The 17,790-nt window shown below is 47.6% G+C and overlaps 7 protein-coding genes across 7 annotated transcripts; 4 read left to right on the forward strand and 3 right to left on the reverse strand.

Moving 5' to 3' along the window:
* Positions 1–194: 194 nt before the first annotated feature.
* Positions 195–1,702, reverse strand: N7447_002513 (CCR4-NOT core DEDD family RNase subunit POP2; the record flags this gene model as incomplete). Its single annotated transcript, XM_057226788.1, has 2 exons — positions 195–1,166; positions 1,238–1,702. The coding sequence occupies 2 exons, from the start codon at positions 1,700–1,702 to the stop codon at positions 195–197; spliced, it is 1,437 nt and encodes a 478-aa protein (XP_057090804.1).
* Positions 1,703–1,949: 247 nt separating this feature from the next.
* Positions 1,950–2,275, forward strand: N7447_002514 (NADH dehydrogenase [ubiquinone] 1 beta subcomplex subunit 3; the record flags this gene model as incomplete). The annotated part of the gene is made up of 2 exons (XM_057226789.1): positions 1,950–2,047; positions 2,104–2,275. 2 exons carry the CDS (start codon positions 1,950–1,952, stop codon positions 2,273–2,275), a joined length of 270 nt encoding a protein of 89 aa, XP_057090805.1.
* A 440-nt stretch (positions 2,276–2,715) lies between these two features.
* N7447_002515 (WD40 repeat domain-containing protein) lies at positions 2,716–4,263 on the reverse strand (the record flags this gene model as incomplete). The annotated part of the gene is made up of 1 exon (XM_057226790.1): positions 2,716–4,263. The coding sequence occupies one exon, from the start codon at positions 4,261–4,263 to the stop codon at positions 2,716–2,718; it is 1,548 nt and encodes a 515-aa protein (XP_057090806.1).
* Positions 4,264–4,823: 560 nt separating this feature from the next.
* N7447_002516 (transcriptional regulator family: C2H2 zinc finger and Fungal Specific TF) lies at positions 4,824–7,244 on the forward strand (the record flags this gene model as incomplete). The annotated part of the gene is made up of 5 exons (XM_057226791.1): positions 4,824–4,856; positions 5,090–5,770; positions 5,819–6,068; positions 6,117–6,260; positions 6,319–7,244. 5 exons carry the CDS (start codon positions 4,824–4,826, stop codon positions 7,242–7,244), a joined length of 2,034 nt encoding a protein of 677 aa, XP_057090807.1.
* A 507-nt stretch (positions 7,245–7,751) lies between these two features.
* On the reverse strand, positions 7,752–9,772 carry N7447_002517 (acyl--CoA ligase; the record flags this gene model as incomplete). The annotated part of the gene is made up of 6 exons (XM_057226792.1): positions 7,752–8,078; positions 8,134–8,456; positions 8,510–8,672; positions 8,729–8,995; positions 9,055–9,435; positions 9,497–9,772. The coding sequence occupies 6 exons, from the start codon at positions 9,770–9,772 to the stop codon at positions 7,752–7,754; spliced, it is 1,737 nt and encodes a 578-aa protein (XP_057090808.1).
* Positions 9,773–11,501: 1,729 nt separating this feature from the next.
* N7447_002518 (uncharacterized protein) lies at positions 11,502–14,011 on the forward strand (the record flags this gene model as incomplete). Its single annotated transcript, XM_057226793.1, has 9 exons — positions 11,502–11,598; positions 11,655–11,734; positions 11,795–11,943; positions 11,996–12,123; positions 12,175–13,059; positions 13,110–13,147; positions 13,213–13,398; positions 13,453–13,821; positions 13,877–14,011. The coding sequence occupies 9 exons, from the start codon at positions 11,502–11,504 to the stop codon at positions 14,009–14,011; spliced, it is 2,067 nt and encodes a 688-aa protein (XP_057090809.1).
* Positions 14,012–14,725: 714 nt separating this feature from the next.
* On the forward strand, positions 14,726–17,142 carry N7447_002519 (Zn(II)2Cys6 transcription factor; the record flags this gene model as incomplete). Its single annotated transcript, XM_057226794.1, has 9 exons — positions 14,726–14,749; positions 14,798–14,821; positions 14,873–14,973; positions 15,025–15,075; positions 15,124–15,503; positions 15,553–15,875; positions 15,928–16,335; positions 16,386–16,618; positions 16,680–17,142. 9 exons carry the CDS (start codon positions 14,726–14,728, stop codon positions 17,140–17,142), a joined length of 2,007 nt encoding a protein of 668 aa, XP_057090810.1.
* Positions 17,143–17,790: the final 648 nt, after the last annotated feature.

Genomic DNA, 17,790 nt, shown 5'->3' on the forward strand with positions numbered 1-17,790 from the left:
AGGCACCTTCCTGCCCAACACCGTCGTCCAGACGCAAGAACCGGCACAGGCAACGAAGCCCACGCAAAGCCCCAGGCGCGAAGACAATGCCGAATATCGAAGGAAAAGCACACGATGTTCTCGTGTCTATGTACATACATCATATCATATCAATCCCAGGGGCTTCAGGGGCTGTGCCTCTGTGCCTCTGTGCCTCATACCCGGCCCATTTGATAGGCTCCGGGAGTCGGGGCATTGTTGTAGCTAGCTGCTTGGTGTTGAGGTGTTTGGGCGCCAGCTCCGTGAGACCCAGTATTGGGAGTACTGGGAGTGCCACCCGAGTACATGGTGGCACCATTGAGGTTCGGCGTTTGCTGGGCCATGTTGTAGGCCACTGCGGGCATTTGTCCGTTGAGGCCCCAGATTTGGCCAGAATATTTGCTGTCATCAATTGACCCTCCGAAAATGAGCTGACGCGTCTTCCAGTAGATCTCGCCGGTCACTAGGGAGTCCGAGCCAGCCTGATGGGCGATTCCAACGCGCTTAACGCCGAGTTCATCTGCTATGTCTTGTAAACCAGATTTTTGGCCTAGGTTGGTCAGAATCTGTGCTGCGGCCTGGGTAAGAGGAGAACCATTGACGGCTTGATTGCGACCGGCGTGCTTCATGAGGTACTTAATATCGTAAAGTGACGGGAAGAAGATGGTCAGAAGCTTGTGGAACTCCTCTTCGTTTTCTGGAAGCTGAGAGCAGAGCATGATCTTCATCAAGTAGCCAAAGTCGTACCCGGAGTGGAAAGAAACCCAGTGAACGTCATCTAGGAGCACCAATCCAGAGCTAATCAAAAGAGCACCGAATTCGAAAGGATCAATGCCGTTCTTTTCGTGCATAGCAAAGTCGATTCCAGATTTAGCAAGCATGGCTGTTGACTCCTGGGCGTACATGTCTCCTTCGAGTGAAAATCGGAAGTTGAACTGCCATGTGCAGGGAGCGGGTACACCATACGCTTGCCCATTGGCATCAGTGCCTGAGGCTGGAGGAACCTCTCCTTCGTCGTTGAATAAAGTGATGCCTAGTTGAATCATCTTTAGAAGATCAACGTTGCACCGGAGGGTCTGATAATGGTAATCTGCTTTGTTCGAAAATGACCCGATCGGCCGAGCAACAATACCAGGGAACTCGGTGTCCTAGGTCCTAGTCAGTAAAGTTGCTATGTCGAGACCCGTTTTTTACGGAGACATCCGTAGTTGGTGCTTACCATGCTGATATAAGGGTACTTATCGACCAACTGCCTCAGCACCGCCATCTCATGGGCCAGGTTGTGCTTCCACACATCTCTGATTCTTGACTTCACGGCACCGCCCTTTCCTTCGAGTGCTAATCGACCGTCGTGACCCTGGTGTAGTTGTTGCTGTTGCATTTGCGCACCGCGCGCAAATCCCATCTGTGCCGCATGACTGGCCAGACCGGTGCCACCGCCATCACCTGCTCCAGCTCCTGGAAAACCGCCTACCGCCATTCCATTTGCAATTCCGCCGGATAGTGTAAAAGGGTTGATGTTGGTGTTCGGATTGCCCGCGAAGCCAGGATGGCCAAGCGAAGGGGGAGGTAGCGTATTTCCGGATTGTGCGTGTGCGGGGTGTTGGGATTGAAGGTGAGCTTGTTGTATGTTGTATGGGGCATTTAGGCCAGCTGGCCCATATCTGCCAACTGGAGGTGGCATTTTGTTGTTTCGAGGATGCGCATGGATGAAGTGACAGTTTCGTCCCTCGAAGGCGGGAGAGCTACTTGGTCTACCGTATTCGGTTAGCGCGGGTAATTGCCAAGCACACCTCTTTTCCTCATCTTCGGCTCCTCACTGTATCACTTTGCGGTTGATTGCGGACTAAGGGACCAAGTTACAGCCCTTCACATATTGTTTCTCTTTATTTCCGTCTTTCTATAATATTTCCTACCGGATAACTCCCACAATGCCCGCCCGCAACCCCACCGGTTTCGACCTCGCTCAGTTCAAGGCCGCGGCCTCCCCATCTTCCGTCTGGGCCAAGCGGGATCCATGGGCTCGCAAGTACGTCAAGGGATACATATGTTAAGCCAATTGTGGTAGGCACTAATATTCTACAGTGAGACCTGGCGCTACACTGGCCCCTTCAGCAGATTCAACCGCTTCAAGGGTCTCTTCCCCGGCTTCGGTATCGCGACTGTCGCCTTCGCTGGCTACTGCACATACGAGCACTTCTTCATGAAGGATGATCACCACCATGGCGATGCTCACCATGGTGACGGTCACCACTAAAAGGTTGTCTCTGGAGACCAATTGAGAATGCCGCCGACCGACGGATCATCGAGCGGAGGACGTATACCCCAGGCGGCAGAAAGAGTCGTCTCGCCTCCGCGAGAACCACAGCCTGGTTTTGGATCATAGCGCCCACAGATTTACCGAGTCCGGGAGCTTTTCGTGTCAGGGCGGAGATGCAGCTTCTCATGGCTCATAAGGAGCATAGCTTCAGATGGCGCTTTGGGTTTGATTTGTCGAATGTACATAGCTTTTGTTCCACTACTACAACCAGATGTTTCTTTATTGTTCGATCGTCGACTCTACACAGGGTTTCCTTTGTATATTATGAGCTGGTTATCAAGGTTGGTTTGGCTTTGAGCTTCTATAAACACGTAATATCATTATCGACATGAACCCCCACTATGCATGTTTGGGACCTCCCAACTTTTTTGTGCTAATTACTCCTCGAATACCAACGAGATACCATCATCACCGGCAGTGACAATGCGTTTTCCATCCAGGCCCTGTACGAAGCCCATGATGCCACCAGCTTGCTCGCCCTCATCATTTTCCGTGGCACCCATGTGTCCCTTCCACTCCTGCATCAATCCCTGAGAAGCCGCGGCAGTGCCACCGCGTGCGTCCCAACGTCGGACCACACCATCCAGGCCGACAGACGTGAGCATCCAAGAGCGGTTCTGGTGGGCTGCGGGAGCAGCGGCAAGGGGCCCTGAGACAGTTGCACCGAGTTTCTTGTTGCTAGGCAGGAACTCAACCTTGACAACGGCGGTCCCGTCGTGGGCATCTCTAATATGCCGACGTACCGCAAATCGATGAGCCGCATCGTACATCACAATAGAACCATCCACAGACCCGGAAGCAAGAAGGGTGAAGGGGGCCTGTGAGAACGACAGTGACTCAATGTTGTCCGTTTGGGTCTGCAATGCGGCCATAATAGTGCCTGCAGCGGTGGAACCGGACTGGGAGGCTGCACCCTTGGCCTTACCCTTGGTTGCAGGAGCACCTGCTGCGATTCGGGGGAGGCCGACAACTCTAATGTTGCCCTCGGCACCACCCACTGCGGCAATGCCACCACTGGGAGAAATGGCAATAGTATAGAGGCCACCCTCAACGGCAAAGCGCTGGTCCTCCCCATTCAATCCAAGAATGGCATTGGTACCTGGGGAGTACTCGATGCCAGCGGCGGCAGCAGCTCCGAATACATCATAAACAAAGAAGCTGCTGTCCTCAGAAACAGTTGCCAGCAGATTTCCATCAGGCGTCCATGCGCCTGCAGTGCATGACTCAGTGTGAGAGAAGAAGGTCTGGATGATGGAGATAGGCTGCCCGGGATCGGTATGATCGATACGGAAGACCCACGCGCTGCCGTCATTGGAACCGATAGCAATAACATTTTGCGTCGCTTCATTACCCTGCTGGTAGGGGCATACGGCCATCCAATTGATCTCTTCAACTTCCTGGGCCTCGCCAAAGAACTCCCATGCGAGTCCGGTCTTCTGGGGTGTGGTATCACGATAAGCTCGCAGCTTGCCATCCATACCAGCCGTAATAGCATACTCTCCTGCTGGCTCGGTGAAAACTACAGCATTCACAGTGTCGGTGTGCCCGTCAAGCTTAGCCAGAGGCAAGAGAGACTCACGCTCCCTTGGCTGAGGGTTCGATTCATAGCTCGATGGGAGCACAGGACGCGGTGCGGGGGTCGAGTCAAAGATGTAAGCTGTGTCATCTCCAGAACCGGTCATGACAATGTTGTTGTGAACCGGGTGCTGCGCAACACAGAATACAGAGTCTGAGTGTGAATCGAAGTGTGCCGCCGAGTCGTTTTGGAAGGTGATCTCATCTTCAATGGTCATGTTCTCGTCATCATATTCTCCTTCTCCATCCGACATATGCTGATCCTCATCACGATCGAAGATCTCTTCGGCGTCGTCAGCCTGGATATATTCTGCCTCTTCATTCTCGCGATGCGGGTCGTTTGAAGACATTTTTATTTTTTCAATATGTGGATATGTGGGAGATGAAAATATATTTTGAAAGGAGTGATGGACAGTCTTGATACTACCCGTTCCGAAACAATATCGAAACAAGAAATTGGTTGTTAAGGCAACTTGAAATGCCCTCGATCTTTTTTCTTTACCTCCCCGCTTAGAAATCCACCACCCCGCGGCAGATTATGCTCCGCCTCTTACCGCTTTATTGACCGCTTTTGCCTCAGCGCGAGACGCGAAATTGTAGGCGTTGCTGAATTCACGGGATTTTCTATGAATAATAATATATGGCCACAGTCCTGATTGTAGACTGTTTAGTTACAGATTTCATTGATTCTTTGAATTTTTCTAGGTATTTCAAGGAAAGAAGCGATGAACCCCCTGCAGGAGTCTTACCCGTGCGAGCAATGCGACAAGGTATTCGGGCGTAAACACCATCTGAAGCGCCATATCCTAACTCATACTCGCCCACAACTTCATCTTACATGTGATCAGTGCGGTACAGCCCTGACACAACAATGCTATGACCGAGGACACTCAGGGTCGAAAGAGCACAAATGCCGCTTTTGTCCAAAGTCCTATACTCGGAGGTATGCCAGAGTCTCTGTGCTACAGACACTTCCTATTCATACATCGTTCCAAATCTGATTCCCCGCAAAGACATAGGTTGGCGGCTCATTTGAGGAAACACCATGATGAAAAAGGATTAAAAACAGAGCTCTCGGTCCAGTCAAGTGCTCTATCTTCTCGAAATATCCAAGATCAGAATTCCATCTCATCAAACACACCTACATCACCCTTCTCATTGGACCTGAGTACACAGAATCGGATTGATGTCTCGCATGATGTTATGGAAACATCAGAAGACTCGGAGAATGAGATCAGCTCAGCATTACAAGCAAGACCACCTGCTAATACTACACGTGGCAATGCTCATGCCCCTGCTGTTCCTGCTGCCCCTGCTGCCCCTCCTGCTCCGACTGCTTCTGCTCCGACTGCTCCTGCTCCGAATGCTCCTACTCCGATTGCTCATATCGCTCGTACTGCCCCTGTTGCCCCTGCGGCTCCCGGTGCAGCCAGCTCTTCCAATCCAGTTCACCCCAGCTCGTTTAATCCAATACACCGGTTGAAATTGTCACTCCCCAGAATGCGGCGTGCAGATGAGCGCTTCTTGTTGCCTGAATCCCGTTACAACATGATAGTCAACGCCACAATATATACGTCACTTAAAGCATTTCTTGTGAGCGTGGGAGAAACAGAAGATGCGACATTTCCATGGCGGAGGGTCATCCAAGACTTTGTGCACTTGTATTTTGAACACTTTGACCATGAATACCCCGTGGTTCACCCATATGCACTAGAATTCGGGCTTGACAAAACCTCAATCTCGTGGATGGTACTTTTAGCAGTTGTCACTGTTGGGAGTCAATATAGCGCTTTCAGCAATGCCAGTATGTTTTCCGCAGCTTTCGGAGAGATACTGTCCCACGCAATAACACAAAACGTAAGTTTAATATCGGTAAAGACCCCTACCTCATATTAATCAAATTAGCGACCCCAAGCACCCGAAGCAACAACTTTATCCTATGCACAAAGCGTATTTCTTAGTGACGTCTGCCTGATGTTTGACGGGTCACACAAAGCGCAGTTGAAGCTGCAGTATGAGCGAAATGTACTTGTCACATTGGCTCGTGTCTTAAAGGTTGATCCATGCATGAATACAAAAGCGTCACAAGCTCCAAGACACTGGAAAGCCTGGCTGGCCAGAGAATCTCGTATACGTCTCCTTCATAGTATCTTTCGTATGTGCCCCTGCGAAAAGCCATGGGAGCGTGACTAAATTTTATCAGAACTCGAATGTCTTCAACTCATTTTATTTGATCGTCAGCCGATATTTGGGCAGCATGAACTCCCCGACGAGTTTCCCTGTCGTCAATCACTATGGTGTCGCAGGAATGCTGACAATTTCGTTCTTGTATACCAGTCTGATCAAGGTGAGCTAATTTTATTTGGTATCAACCAGATACCTTCGGAATTAACCATAAATTTTAGATCTACCACAATCTGCATCCACTCAACTTGATGTCAGAAAAGCCAGTGAAAGCATGGCAGGAATGGATGCCTATCGCCGAAATCTCTACATGCTGTCTCTTTACAGCGAAGAGAGATTGTTCCTTGACAAAATGTCATATTCTTCCATCTGGAAATCGAGCCTAAGTTCTCAAGTGACTGGCGTGTCAGGTCAGGAGCAATGGGCCCATCTTACATCAACCCATTCAGCTCTTCGATCAGTGATGTTCCAGTCGATGGACGAAGTATTCGCGGCAATTCCCGTCTCAGCCAAACCTGACTATATTGCTGCTCGAGATGTCATCCATCATGTACTATCCCTTCTCCGGCTAGTATCACTTCATATGCTCGAGTCATTTTCAGGTTGGCAAGGCGATGACTCTGCGGCCGATATGTCGGCAAATAACCTGAAACATTGGATGGAAAATGACGCACCTAGTGCTAGGAAATGTCTGTGGCATGCTGTATGTGTTTACAGCACACTGAAAGCAAAGCAGAAATTTGCCTGTCATGATCCTCTCTTTTTCCTGATTTCTTTCTTCTATATATGGGCATTCGATACCCTTGTGGTCGCTCCTGACCTCGAAAAGCCGCAAACTTCAACCAACGAAGTTCGCTTGTTAGATACCAGGGAAATTCAAATGTGGATCGCCGAGGGCCCGAATACTCGGCTCAATCTGGTTGGAGTCGGCAATCTGACGGGCAAGGCAAGCTCCTTGCGTCTGGTCACTGAGGTGTGCCAAATTTTCTCAAAACGCAAGTCCTGGGCTGGGCTTTGCCGGGGTCTTGCCTCTGCAGTTGATCGAATTCTGAGAAGACAGGCAGTACCCCAAGGAGCCCCTCAAGGCGACCCTCGAGGCGACCCTCAGGGAGTCTCCCAGGGAGCCAGCGATGGCGAAATGGCCTAAAATCTTTGTTACTTACACATGTATATTTCTTGAAATAACGGATTATCCATCCAAAGCCATGTACTTCTAATGATACCCAAAGCCTCTTTTACCTTCGATCGCACATACCGCCGATATCTCTAATTCACGGTTCCTGTATCTAATCTGGCAGACGAACTTTCAATGTTTCGGATGGTAAGTAAGTGAATATTGCTGTTCATACCTATCTGACGAGATAATCGAATTTCAGAGGCTTCATGAACCAGTGTTTTCGACACGTCTATCCTGAGGTCTTCATCTTGAACTCACGTATCAATCTGATAATTGGCGGTAAATTGGTAATATGAAAGAAGCTATTAACTATATTGAAGATTTGAACCATCTACCGGTGGATCTACAAGCTCTTCACAGGAGTTGAGGTTTCCTGTTTATCAGGTGTTTGATTTCAGCTCAAGACAAAAATGGTCCTTGGTGCTTCTCCCAAAGTTCCAAAAGACTAAGATTTAATCAAAGCTATGCCGGAAATTTTTAGATCTTGCTACCTGCCTTTCTCCGTGCCTCCTTCTCTTGATCACGGAGCAATCGACGAAGAATCTTACCACTCGGGCTCTTGGGGATTACATCCACAAATCTGATACCCCCCTTCAACCACTTATGACGGGCCTTGTGATCTTCAACGTACTTCACGAGAGCTTGGAGGGTTGATTCGTCTGACCCTGCCGTGGGAGACTTGACCACGATAGCCTTGGGGACTTCTCCTGCACGATCATCCGGAATGGCGATAACAGCGCAGTCTGAGACATCAGGGTGGGCGAGGAGATGGGCTTCGAGTTCTGCAGGTGCGACTTGCAGACCCTAGAAATGACGTGTTAGAGTGCGAATATCTCGATCAGCCGATGGCACCACGAACCTTGACCTTGATCAACTCCTTAATTCGGTCGACAATAAACACGTGTTCGATGCCCTTCGGGCTGACACGAACGACAGCCTCGTCACCCGTAAGCATCCATCCATCCACGAAGGTCTCTTTGGTGGCTTTATCGTTGTTCAAGTAGCCCAGGACGACACTTGGTCCTCGGACGACCAACTCGCCTGGTGTGTCATACGCTGTGATTTCCTCGCCTTCGGGTGTCATGATGCGTGCCTCAAATCCAGGGAGTAACGCGCCAGATGAGCCTAGCCAAATATCATCCATGGAGGTCGAGGTTACGACCGTGGATGTCTCTGTCAGACCTATGCGCGAGAATATCAGAGCTGTGTCTATTAGAAGCAAAAATACCACGTACCGTATCCTTGGCGGATCAAAATGTTTGGGTAGAATTTGAGGAAGCTGGCTGCTGTCTCCATGCCTAGAGGTGCTGCTCCGGTGAAGATACTATGCACGGAGCTAAGGTCATACTTGGAGCACACGTCTTGAGTGCTCAGCATGTGGATGATGATTGGTGGTACCTAAATGGTTGTGGTCAGCATTTGACAAATCTTCTAATCAGCAAAGCCATGCTCACCAGGAAGAGCGAGCTGATCTTAAAGTGCTGAATAGCTTTCAGGTAGGATTTCAATTCAAACTTGGGGAGAACGATTGTTTGGTCGCCTCGGTATGCGCCAGCATGGCCAATGACCACAAGAGCGTAGATATGGCTCTGTGGAAGGAGACCAAGAGCAACCTCAGTACTAGCGGGCTTTGTGCTCCCGCCATCTCGATAGCTCTGCTCAAATGCCTTGATTTGGAGGGTATTGGCGATCACGTTGCGGTGTGAGATCATCACTCCTTTCTGTTTTTGCAACACATTCATTAGGCCGAAGTGTTATTCAAGTTGTTCGGGGCACTTACCGGCATTCCAGATGTTCCACTCGAATAGCATAAAAATGCTGTTCGTCGGGCGCCCTCACCCGCGCTCCATCGCAACTGGTCCACTGGTGGTAGAGACTTGCCCGCCTCGATGAGTTCGGAAACGGACTTGTATCCTGTCGGGGGCTTCGCGCCCCCAAGAAGCTCCTGGGGTACATCGAGTAGGTAGATTCTGCTCTTCGGGAGACCAACTTTGGCTGCAGCTTCCAGTGAGATGGACAGGAGAGGAACGCAAGTGACCAGGGCTTTGGCCTTGGAATCAAGCAACTGGTGTGTCAATTCGGCGGCGGAGTATGATGCATTGGCGGGACTGAGAACACCACCCAATCTGTGAACGGCCCAGAATAGGGGCAAGGAATCGATCTAAAGGCAAAACGAAAGAATAAGCTCCTGGCTATTCGTCTTGATACAGAATTCCACCTACAGTGTTGAGCGTAAACACGGCCAATGTCTTATCCCATTCCGATCCTTCATTCGGCGCCCAGCCAAATTCTTTTGAAAGACTACGAGACAGGGAGTCAACACGGTTGGCTACCTCTTGCGACGAGTATGATTTCCCGGTGATGCCGCATGTGTATGGGTCCCGGGAGCCGGCGTGTGCCACTCGTCCATATTTCTCATTGAGCATAAACTCGCTGATTGGGATACTATCGGGGATTGGGGTCAACTGGCCCGACTCCTTTGCAGGTAAAAACACCATTCTTTCCAATTCTCAGAGTCGCAGCGATCGGTACAATCTAGGGGTGAAATCTCCAAAATAGGAAAGGTGATGTCGGCTGTTTTTAAAATACGGTTAGCTGCAGCGAACGCAGGGTTTCCAAATCTAACTCACAATTTGGATGCGAGTGAGTTGGAGAATAAAATCACTGGGAGATGTATGCAACGTGACCGTGCGGGGAAATCGGTAAACCATGCGAGAATCACGTTGGAGCACAGTAATCATTTGCTTTAGCCGAAATTGGGTAGCCGGTGGCTCCAATTCGTGAGACGGCCGACTCGGCGGGTATCTCTTGCGTGCTTAGCATATAGTTGGCGGAGCTAATGCCAAGACCAGAGATGCCTCGGTCTTTTGACATATCCGAGGGTATCGTCGACATGCTGTATATTATAAGTCTACTAACTTCGACTGTCTTACACTACATAAATGAAACTTACAATATAAAGCTGGAGTTATCCCGAAAATCTCCCAATAAACCAACAAATCTATCTCAACTTCAACGAAATGCAGAATGGCAAGATTTAAAGTGGCCTTGGCGTGTAGATCATTACCCATTAGCCCGGCTTGCCCCTTTTGGACTGGGCCGAGATATCTTGACTACACCAACACCTATATTTTTTGGAACTATTATCTATAGAATGCATTGACAGCTTCACATATTTGGAACTTATCATGCATTTCACTATGCCTAAAGTACACTAAATAATGCCTCAACTTACAGGACGAACAAGTTGAATGGGTCTAGATCAAGGATCTTGAAGCTTGACAATTCTGTGCTTCAATAACAAAAAAGCTATTCCCGTATTAGTATGACTTTTAGATCTATACCAGAAACCCACCGGGTTATGTATTATCATTCCTTCATGGGTAAAGTGGCCAAATTGGAGATCGGTCATTTTAATTGAGACACCACAGAGTCGAATGGCCAATCTTCTGGTACAATAGCCCGCTATACTCGCTAGTATTCACACTATACTGTCGTGGGACGTGCTGGTTAAAGTAATGGTGTGGAGTGCATATCATTGTTTACCACCTGCATATGATATATGATCGATCATTTTGCCCTTTCCATACTCCAGTCCAGTTCATATACAAGCCATCGATAACTGAGAAGATTATGTCTCGAGTATCCTGCTCATTATAAGCTCAATATCGTGTATAGAAATATATCTGGGCCTCGTGGCTTAGGTGCTCTCATTGTGTTATATACATATCAACCTCGGGAATCTCTCAGTGTCCATCTCACCCCAATTTGATACAATCCCATACAATTCCATTGCCTATAAATTGGAGTTCAGAATGAGCAATGAACTCCTTCGAGGGGAGCTTATACTACAATGTGATGTTGAAGTTTACTGCCGGCCTCACCGCGACCTCGACGCCGCTCTGGCAAAATATATCTTAAGCCCTCATTCAGCTCCATCGTCCTCCCATCTCACACTTCATCTCATCATCTAGCAATTTTCATCGTTCTCCACCATTGAATACGTTATAGAAGCCAATTACTCCCCCCAAAATTATATTGAGCACAATTGAAACACCAATTCAGCTTGTATGATGCCAGTGAGCCTTCTATACTGTGAGTTTGACTATCAACCTCCACCGCTAAACATGACTCTGTTGGCAGTTAAATATGTTCTGGGATATATCTGAATATGAATCTTACTTAATGCATGGCAAATTAGCTTGATTGAACAGCAAACTGTGGAATATGGCACCACGCCCTGCTGTTAATCGTCGCCAGGCGGTTGAAAGACCAGTGCGAGCAGGCCGCATTGCTAAAACAAAGAAAGAACAAGCAATCAAAAGTGAGCTGGCATTATTTTACACTTATTATAGATTAGAACATGCTGATACCAGATAGTCTCATCGGACCAGCTGGAAGCTGCTGTCAATGATCAAACTCTTGAGTCAGTTTATGGAACACCCCCAGCCTGGTCAGAGGTATGCCACTACTATTCTTTTATAACCCATGTGATATATATATATTGAATTCTCCGCCAGGGTCGTCAGCAACTTTGTGATGCAATTCCATGGTTCCGCTGCACCCAAGGTGCAATGTATCACACCGAAGGCTTCTGCTATGGCTTCCTCATTGATGCCGACGGGGGCACCCGTACTTATGTCGACGAGGAAATCATAATTACCAGAATGTAAGTATTGTGTCTCCGGAATAACGAGCTGCCCCTACTAACCTTTTATCAGCGGCGGATGCTGCACGAAAGACTCGAGGGGAAACCTGACCCTCGAAAAGAACCAAGATCCGGACAATGCACTTGTCCAAAGCATCATCGCCAGCCAAAATTCAAAGCTTGCTGTTGGTCTTGTTATTGGTAATTGATCAAGGATTATTTGGAAAAGAAACCCGCTGACCATCAATATAGGGAGCAAGAACAAGATTCTCAACCGACAGCTTCCGCATCGGTACAACATTATGGACTGGTTCCATGTTACCAATATCTGGTTTGAAAAGATTGGGAAGAAACACGGAGTCAAGGTCCGCTTTGAGAAATTGAATCTCGCGGAAAAGAGCTGGTGGGCGGCCAAGGACTCGCTCCCTCCGGTGCCCCTCGATGAACGGGACTTTGAAACAAAGCCCGAAACTCTCAAGTGCGAGAGATGCGCTACGGAAAGCGTTCGCTTGTACGAGGATGGATGGATGTGTCTTGAACCTGGTTGCGTCGACTTCTGGAAGATCGAAAACAATTCCCCTCCCGCTGAGCTTACTTTTAATCCTGATTTCCTCAGCTTTCGCAGTCATCCGGACCCAGCAATCCAGCCCCACTACAGTTTAGTTCCTGATCTGCTATCCACATTGGATGAGAATGCTGCGGATGTTAGCACATCTCGCATCGCGTGGAAGGGAATCGTGTGCCCTATGTGTTTCAAATGTATCCGACGAACTTTCTGGCAAGGCTGGAAATGCGATGATGACACTATCAACGGTGAAGAGTGTGCGAACAGCTGCCCATTTCAAAAACTCATGAACATGAACCCTGTTTCGCTCCGAGTTGTCCTCGATCATTTCGAGCTGGCCCCAATTAAGCGAGCAATTCTTTTTGACAGGAAGTTTAGCATTCCAGACATTGACGACAATGCCTTCTTTCCTTACCGGAAGCTGACTTACAAACTCGACGGAGTTGGCTCAATTACCCACTTTGTGTCCAACAAAGCAATCAATAGCCGGGCGAATGGACCGGATGATCTTTTCATCAATCTCCAACGTGGTGATTTTGGTCTCAAACGATTCCGGCTGCAGTCTAGTCTGGGTAAGTGGGTCTGATCCAAGCCCCAACAATAGTTTCTTACATTGGAACAGTTGCGGGTACATTGACCTCACATTTTGCTGTCAACTACGTAAGTGAAGAGACACTACCTTGGTATTTATTCTAGTGTCCATCGTATCTGACCAAGTGAAACAGGGTATGCCCTACAAATATGTTGTGTCTGTCGATTCCAAGGGCTTCGATGAAGCACCCAACGACATGCTCCACGCTTTAGGTCGTTTGTCGTGGGCAACTGAGAACGCAGTCGTCTCTTGTGGAGACAAATACCTGCCTCCAAATGAACTACTGACGCTTGGCTATTTCGAGGAAATGAAGATCGGAGTCAGTAAAAATTGTGAGATCGAAGATGACCTTTGCTAAAATATCTTCTCTCAGTTCCACGATGACGGCGAGTCCTCGCTGGGCCCCAGTATCGCCACATTGTCTCTTGGCGCGAAAGCAACCATGTTTGTCCGTATGAAGTACAAGTACTACAACGGTTCTACCCGACGGGCTGAGCCCAAGCAAATTGGGGCTCTTCTGCAAGATGATCCTGTTCTGAAAGATTGTATGTTTGAGGGTGAGCGTCGAGCACTCAAGGAGGAGTTCAACGCCGGTGAGATCTCGCAAGATGAGTACGATGACTCTCGCCGTGCTCTATCAATGGGTCGCAAGGGCAAAGAGGCCCCCGTTACCATCAAGATGGAACTTCATCATGGTGATCTGGTTGTTATGCACGGAGAAAATCTCCAGAAGTACTACGAGGTTTGTGGTTATTCTCCTCTTTGCCACCATTGAACATCAGATCTGACCGATATAGCATTCCGTGGTGCCTGAGAACAAGTTGCGCTTTGCTTTGACTGCGAGATACGTCAAGCCCGACTATGTTGATGCGAGAGAGATCCAGAAAGCCCAGTTCTCCCTCACACCTGACCAGATCTACGATGGAAAGTGATCACTATTTGCCGAGCGACACGATTTCGAAACATTTTTTCCAGCTCTGCTCCAACTTGTCAACTCTGATTGCTGATTTGAATGACTCGAGTACCAAGGCTTTATAACTACCATGGTATCGATTGTCGGGATAATCTTTCCATTTATGTTACCAATATTTCTATGATGTGCCCAGGTGTTTTGCTGTTTTCGCTATATACCCTACTGCTTATAGTTTTTTTTATTGTGGGCTTTCTATTATATCCATGCAGCGAGATCACTCGACCGCCATTACCGTGCTACCAATATTATATCCATTTTTTTGCTGATTTGTGACAAATTTCACCTTTGCTTTAACCTTTTTGCTTGGTAAGATGACGGACACCGACTCTAAGGAGGCCTTGGCATTTCATGAACCCATACAACCTTAGACGCATAAAGAATTCCATGTATTCTCAGACTAGAAGAGATATCGAATTCGTCTAGCCCTTGTAAATATCAAAATAATTGAAAGAAATTGTCCTAAATTATAAGGGTCCACACACTTTCCCCATTCGGTCGGCACTCCGACCAAAAAAGGAAAGAGAGATTTTCACTAAGCGGCTCCGGGACCCCTGCGATCGATCTACAATATCCTACACTTTTTTTTCATATTATTTTTTCAGGTATTGGAAGTACCAGGCCAGGGCTCTGCTAGTAAATATCAATGCCAAGGGATCACAAATTTATCTACCAAATGAATGACAAAGTGCTGCGAGCTGTAAGTACCACTATACCGCTTTGGGCATTCTTATACTGATGATATTAGTGTGACCTTTGCTACTCGAGAAAGGTGAAAGGAGTTAATTATATTCAAAGTACAGGCACTGATATCTCTTAATAGGTTCGCTGTGATAAGCAGCTACATTGTGCGAATTGCACCGACGCAGGCGTCGAGTGCAGTCGTAAAAGGTCTCACCGACCTCGCCAGCAATCATCATCGGTGTATGTTTTTATATGACTCTATCTCGGGTACATGCTTACCGGAGTCAATAGAATATCTGCCCTCGGGGAAAGATTGTTAAACCTGGAAAGAACAATCTCGGAGTATGATTGCTATTCATCCTTCCATGCTCCCATTGACTAACCAATTAGGGGCATTGAAAATAGCAGTCCATCAAATGTTACAGATCATTATGATGGAGGTACGCCATCGAAAAAAAGGAGGCTGTATCATGTCTCGCACATAAAACATGCTTCCCAATCTCCCCCGGACGAGAGTGCCATTGGATCGACCACACACCATGCAGAGAAGGCCAGAGCTGTTATACAAGGAGAGCTTGATGGAAATGACTGCATGGGTCGTGAAAGAAAGGCAATCCTCAGGTCTGCTCTACAATTTGTGGATGTTACGGGCCAGAGGAGAACCTCGATCATTGACAAGTCTTCCCCGCTAGAAGCGCCTCTGGAAGATTCTCAACAGGCTGGTCCATTTATTACGCCATCACCAGAGTTGCTTTACATGCTTCTTTCGGGTATGAAATGTTATGTTCGTTTCCACGGCATGCACTAATAGAAGTACAGAACCGACGCCTGCCATCGGACGTTCTACTTGCATACAGTGGCCAGATCACATCTCGGATAAAACACTAGAGAAGATGGCTTCAACCATTCTTAGTGAAAAAAGTCACGAGCATGGGCAGGTAGTTTACCAGTATTCTATATGCGTTTATGTGAAGGCCATCTTCCATCTCTACCAAAAACCGAGAGCATATAAGGATCCCCGCCTCAACGCACAATTTCTCAAGTCCAAGAAATTGTATGAAACGTATGCCTTCCGCGCTATCAGGAATCTCAATTTCTTGGGTGTTCCAACTCTTCCTTTTATCCAGTCGCTGGTATCTGCGGTATGTCACTATGCTATCTTGTATGAAATGTCTTTTATTGACCATTTAACAGGCATTTCTCATGCAGTATCTTGGCAACATGAGCCAATCCTGGGTTCTCAACTCGTACGCTGCTCGTCTGATCTCCGTTCTGGGCTATCATGAAATTCGCAATCCACACGGGAATTCAAACCTCAATGAGGAGATCCACAGTGCTGTATGCTGGTGCTTTTACCTTGACCGAACTCTGAGCACCCTTCTTTACCGACCACTGTCGCTGCCCGAGCCTTGCATCTCTCCCTATCTCAGTAGTCCCGACCAGTCTCTCCCCCATATCCCATTGGTACGAGCTTTATTCGACTTGGCCCAGGTCCAAGGAGAGTTGCTGAATTGCGGAAAGGCGGATAACACTCGCCAAATAATCGCCAACCATTCAAGACTCCAAGAACAAATGGAGGTCATACATTCAAAATTGCAATCTGTGCGTTTGATCAAATGCTTTTCTTTTTTCAAGCTAACCAATGATCCCAGGGTCGAGTCGCGGCACCAGGCTGTATCGCTTCCGATTGGATTGCAGCTGAATTTTGTTATTACGCGATTCTAGTTGATGTTCTTCGATCACGTTTAAAGTGTACATTTTCTCCTTTGACACACAAGGAATGTGTATCATATTCTCGCAAGTCTCTTAGGGCACTGCATCACCTTCAGAAAAACCTCGCAGATAGCCCGGGCTTCTCGGATCCTTATCCCTCCTTCCTAACATGGTTAGTTGGTCTACTTCATGTATCACCATTTCTTCCACTAATATCCCTTCTGTTTCCTTAGGACTGTTCTTCTATACCCCTTAAGTCCATTCTTTGTTCTCTTCTGCAACATCATTGGAGAATTAGACATGGATGACTACAATCTTATGCAAGACATCACGCAAAGCCTATCTCAGTTCACCACAAGTCCATACATCTCAAAGCTTCTGAAACTTCTGGATCACTTGCAGAACCTCTGCGTCCCATTGATCCAAGCTAAGCAGCGCATGGGCCCGCAAGTCAAAGTCCCTATGCTGTACCCTTCAATGACGGGGACCTGGTACGACTATCCGGCTAGTACTGATGACCAGGCACATCTGTTAACGACTGGGTCTCCCTGTATGGATCCGGTTGCGCAAACAAACCCTCAGAACTTGCCAACACCCTGTGATGGAAGCTATTCTGCTGACGATGCGATGATGTGGCAATTATTTAACAGCGAACTCTCGCTCGATTGGTTCGAGTCTGATCTTTTTTCTTATTGAGAATGCATTGTGTTTTTTGACATGCCTGTTTCAATGGAATTCCTCATTTATCCAATCCTTTCGTTTCTATACCTTCTAGTTCAAGGTGTTGACCGCTTGTTTGGTCTCTATACAAATAGTTATTGAGTATTTTATAGCGACGTTATCAACCATCGACTAATTCGATCTCTGAAACATCCGGGGTACCAACCACTAATCTCTGTGGTCGTTTTAGGCGAAAATATACGGAGGACTGTTGCCCAATTTCAGACACTGCATATTGGTGGATACAGTGAATATAGCGGGGCCAACTCAGCCTCTCAGCCTTGCGAGAAAAACGAAAGAATGGGGGCCATATGATTATTCATGATCATTCATGTTCTAGGATTTATGGCCCTCTGTTCACTACCTCAATGATATATACGATGTTTGACCTTGTTATCAGCAAAAGCAACAACAAAATACAGCGCACCTATGATGGCTCCGAACCCCTACCGGATCCCGGGGAACCTTGGAATAAACACCAATTAGTAATATGTCAGTAATAAGCTGAAGGTAAAAACATCACGTATATATGCCATACATATTACTCCTTTCAGAGTACTCCGTACCTCCGTACATGTGTACAAAATTTTTTGAAAACGTGGTCGTATATTCAGCCTCGTACAA

The sequence above is a fragment of the Penicillium robsamsonii genome (genome assembly GCF_028829455.1).
Source record: "Penicillium robsamsonii strain IBT 29466 chromosome Unknown utg000001l_segment0_segment0, whole genome shotgun sequence".
Classification (NCBI taxonomy): Eukaryota; Fungi; Ascomycota; class Eurotiomycetes; order Eurotiales; family Aspergillaceae; genus Penicillium; species Penicillium robsamsonii.